The sequence below is a fragment of the Scylla paramamosain genome, chromosome 47 (genome assembly GCF_035594125.1).
Source record: "Scylla paramamosain isolate STU-SP2022 chromosome 47, ASM3559412v1, whole genome shotgun sequence".
NCBI classification, from domain to species: Eukaryota; Metazoa; Arthropoda; class Malacostraca; order Decapoda; family Portunidae; genus Scylla; species Scylla paramamosain.
This window is the reverse complement of record NC_087197.1, coordinates 3,757,501-3,760,000: the sequence shown is the minus strand read 5'-3', so window position 1 is coordinate 3,760,000 and position 2,500 is coordinate 3,757,501. Positions and strand designations below refer to the sequence as shown.

The 2,500-nt window shown below is 44.3% G+C and overlaps 1 protein-coding gene across 3 annotated transcripts in view; it reads left to right on the top strand.

Moving 5' to 3' along the window:
* Nucleotides 1-2,500, top strand: part of LOC135095006 (protein big brother-like) — a 34,254-nt gene that overhangs the window by 11,410 nt on the left and 20,344 nt on the right. For 2 of the 3 annotated variants that reach the window (XM_063995599.1, XM_063995600.1), the window contains exon 3: nt 300-389. In XM_063995599.1, the coding sequence (XP_063851669.1) occupies nt 300-389 (90 nt within the window). The remainder of the gene's footprint in view (nt 1-299; nt 390-2,500) is intronic. The other variant, XM_063995601.1, reaches the window with a different exon arrangement.

Below are 2,500 nucleotides of genomic sequence, written 5' to 3'. Positions count from 1 at the left end.
GTTAGTGCATTGAAGTACCTAATGATCAAAGAAAAATGAAAAACACTCTACATTACCCAAACAAAGGCTAGCCAGGGTGTGTTAGGCGTCTTTAGGGTGCATTAGGGTGAGTTAGGGTGAGCTATGGTATGTTAGAATGCACAAAACCACCCTATTGAGCAATGAAGAGTAAAAAACAACATTATTTAAACAAAGGATAGCCAGGGTGTGATATGGTTCTCTAAAGTGTGCCAGGGTGTGCCAGGGTGTGCCAGGGTGTGCCAGGGTGTTGGGGCGGTACACTAACACCCTTCTCACAGCAGGTGCGCTACACAGGATTCCGGGACAGACCATCAGAGGAGCGAAGGCAGAAATTTCAGAGTCAATGTCGAGATGGGTGCACTGAACTGGTGAGTGTGTGTGTGTGTGTGTGTGTGTGTGTGTGTGTGTGTGTGTTCATGTTTTCTCTCTCTCTCTCTCTCTCTCTCTCTCTCTCTTGTTTTGTTGTTGTTGTTGTTCTTGTTGTTGCTTTTTTTCTTTTAATTTTCTTTTTTTCTCTCTATATTTTTTTCTTATCTTTCTTCCTCTTTCTCCTCTTCGCCCTCCATCTGTTTCTCTTCATGCTCCTCCTCTTCTTCTTCTTCTTCTTCTATCTACTCTTCTTATTCTTTTCTCTCTTCTCTTTTTCCGTTTTCCCTCCTCGTCCAGTTCTTTGTCTCCTCCTCCTCCTCCTCCTCCTCCTCCTCCAAAACCACCATCACTACTACTACTACTACTACTACTACTACTACTACTACTACTACTACGACTACTACTACTACTACAACTACTACTACTACTACTACTACTGTAACTACACAGGTAAACAGACCGTAACCAATTTAACATACCTCACCTCTCCTTCTCCCCTCCCTCTCCCTCTCCTTCTCCCTCTCCCTCTTCCCACCTTTAATAAGCTCCCTTCTCCCTCCTCTCCCTTCCCCTCCCATTCCCTTCTCATTACCTCCCCCATTCTGCTAATCACCCCTTCCCCTTGCGAGAGAGAGAGAGAGAGAGAGAGAGAGAGAGAGAGAGAGAGAGAGAGAGAGAGAGAGAGAGAGAGTGTAAAACTGTATAATGAAAACTACAACCTCTCTCTCTCTCTCTCTCTCTCTCTCTCTCTCTCTCTCTCTCTCTCTCTCTCTCTCTCTCTCTCTCTCTCTCTCGAAGCCTTACCAGTGTTGTCAGATACCCACACGGGCACGGGTCACCCCCTCAATATCCCCAAACCCCCCCCCACACACTATCCCCACAATACCCTCCCACACACCTGCCTCACCCCCTCCCCTCCCCTCCCCTCCTCACACCTGGCTCAAGTAACATTAGGGTTTCACTATAATGACGATGATGATGATAGTGCTGGTGGTGGTGGTGGTGGTGGTGATGATGGTGATGACAATAATAATGATAATAGTAATAATAATAACACTACTACTACTACTACTACTACTACTACTACTACTACTACTACTACTACTACTACTACTACTTCTGCTGCTGCTAATAATAATGAAAGGAAGGAGAAAAAGAAAAATAATCAAGAAAATAATGAAGGAAAAAACTCGTAAACAAAAGATTATCATGTTTGATCAGAGGAGGAGGAGGAGGAGGAGGAGGAAGGCAGGTAAGGCTTCCTCCTCCTCCTCCTCCTCCTCCTCCTCCTCCTCCTCCTCCTCCTCCTCCTGTCATGGGGAACCCGTTGTAATCAATATTATAAAGTGGATTAGGAGAATGATAATAATGTCATGATGGAGGAGGAGGAGAAGGAGGAGAGAGAGAGAGAGAGAGAGAGAGAGAGAGAGAGAGAGAGAGAGAGAGAGAGAGAGAGAGAGAGAGAAAGAGAGAGAAATGTCTTATCTTACTGAAAAACATTTGTGTATCTCTTATTACGTTACTCTCTCTCTCTCTCTCTCTCTCTCTCTCTCTCTCTCTCTCTCTCTCTCTCTCTCTCTCACCTGATGACTTGAGTAATGGATGGGGAGTCAGGTAGCAGGTGAGAGGTAATTAAGACGTAATTACCTGCCATTACCTGGGTATTATTAAAGGGCAGGTGAGGGTCGGTGATTAAGGTGTGTGTGTGTGTGTGTGTGTGTGTGTGTGTGTGTGTGTGTGTGTGTGTGTGTGTGTGTGTGTGTGTGTGTGTGTGTGTGTGTGTGTTTTGTTTTTCTCTGTCTCTCCTTTTCTTGTCTCCTTCTCTCTATTTCTTTCCAATACTACTACTACTACTACTACTACTACTACTACTACTACTACTACTACTACTACTACTACTACTACTGCTGCTGCTGCTACTACTACTACTACTACTACTATGAAATTTGATTACTATGAATTAAAACCTACATTTATCCACCCATTCATCCTTCCATCCATCCATCCATCTATCTATTTATCTGTTCATCTGTATCTCTCTCTCTCTCTCTCTCTCTCTCTCTCTCTCTCTCTCTCTCTCTCTCTCTCTCTCTCTCTCTCTCTCTACTGT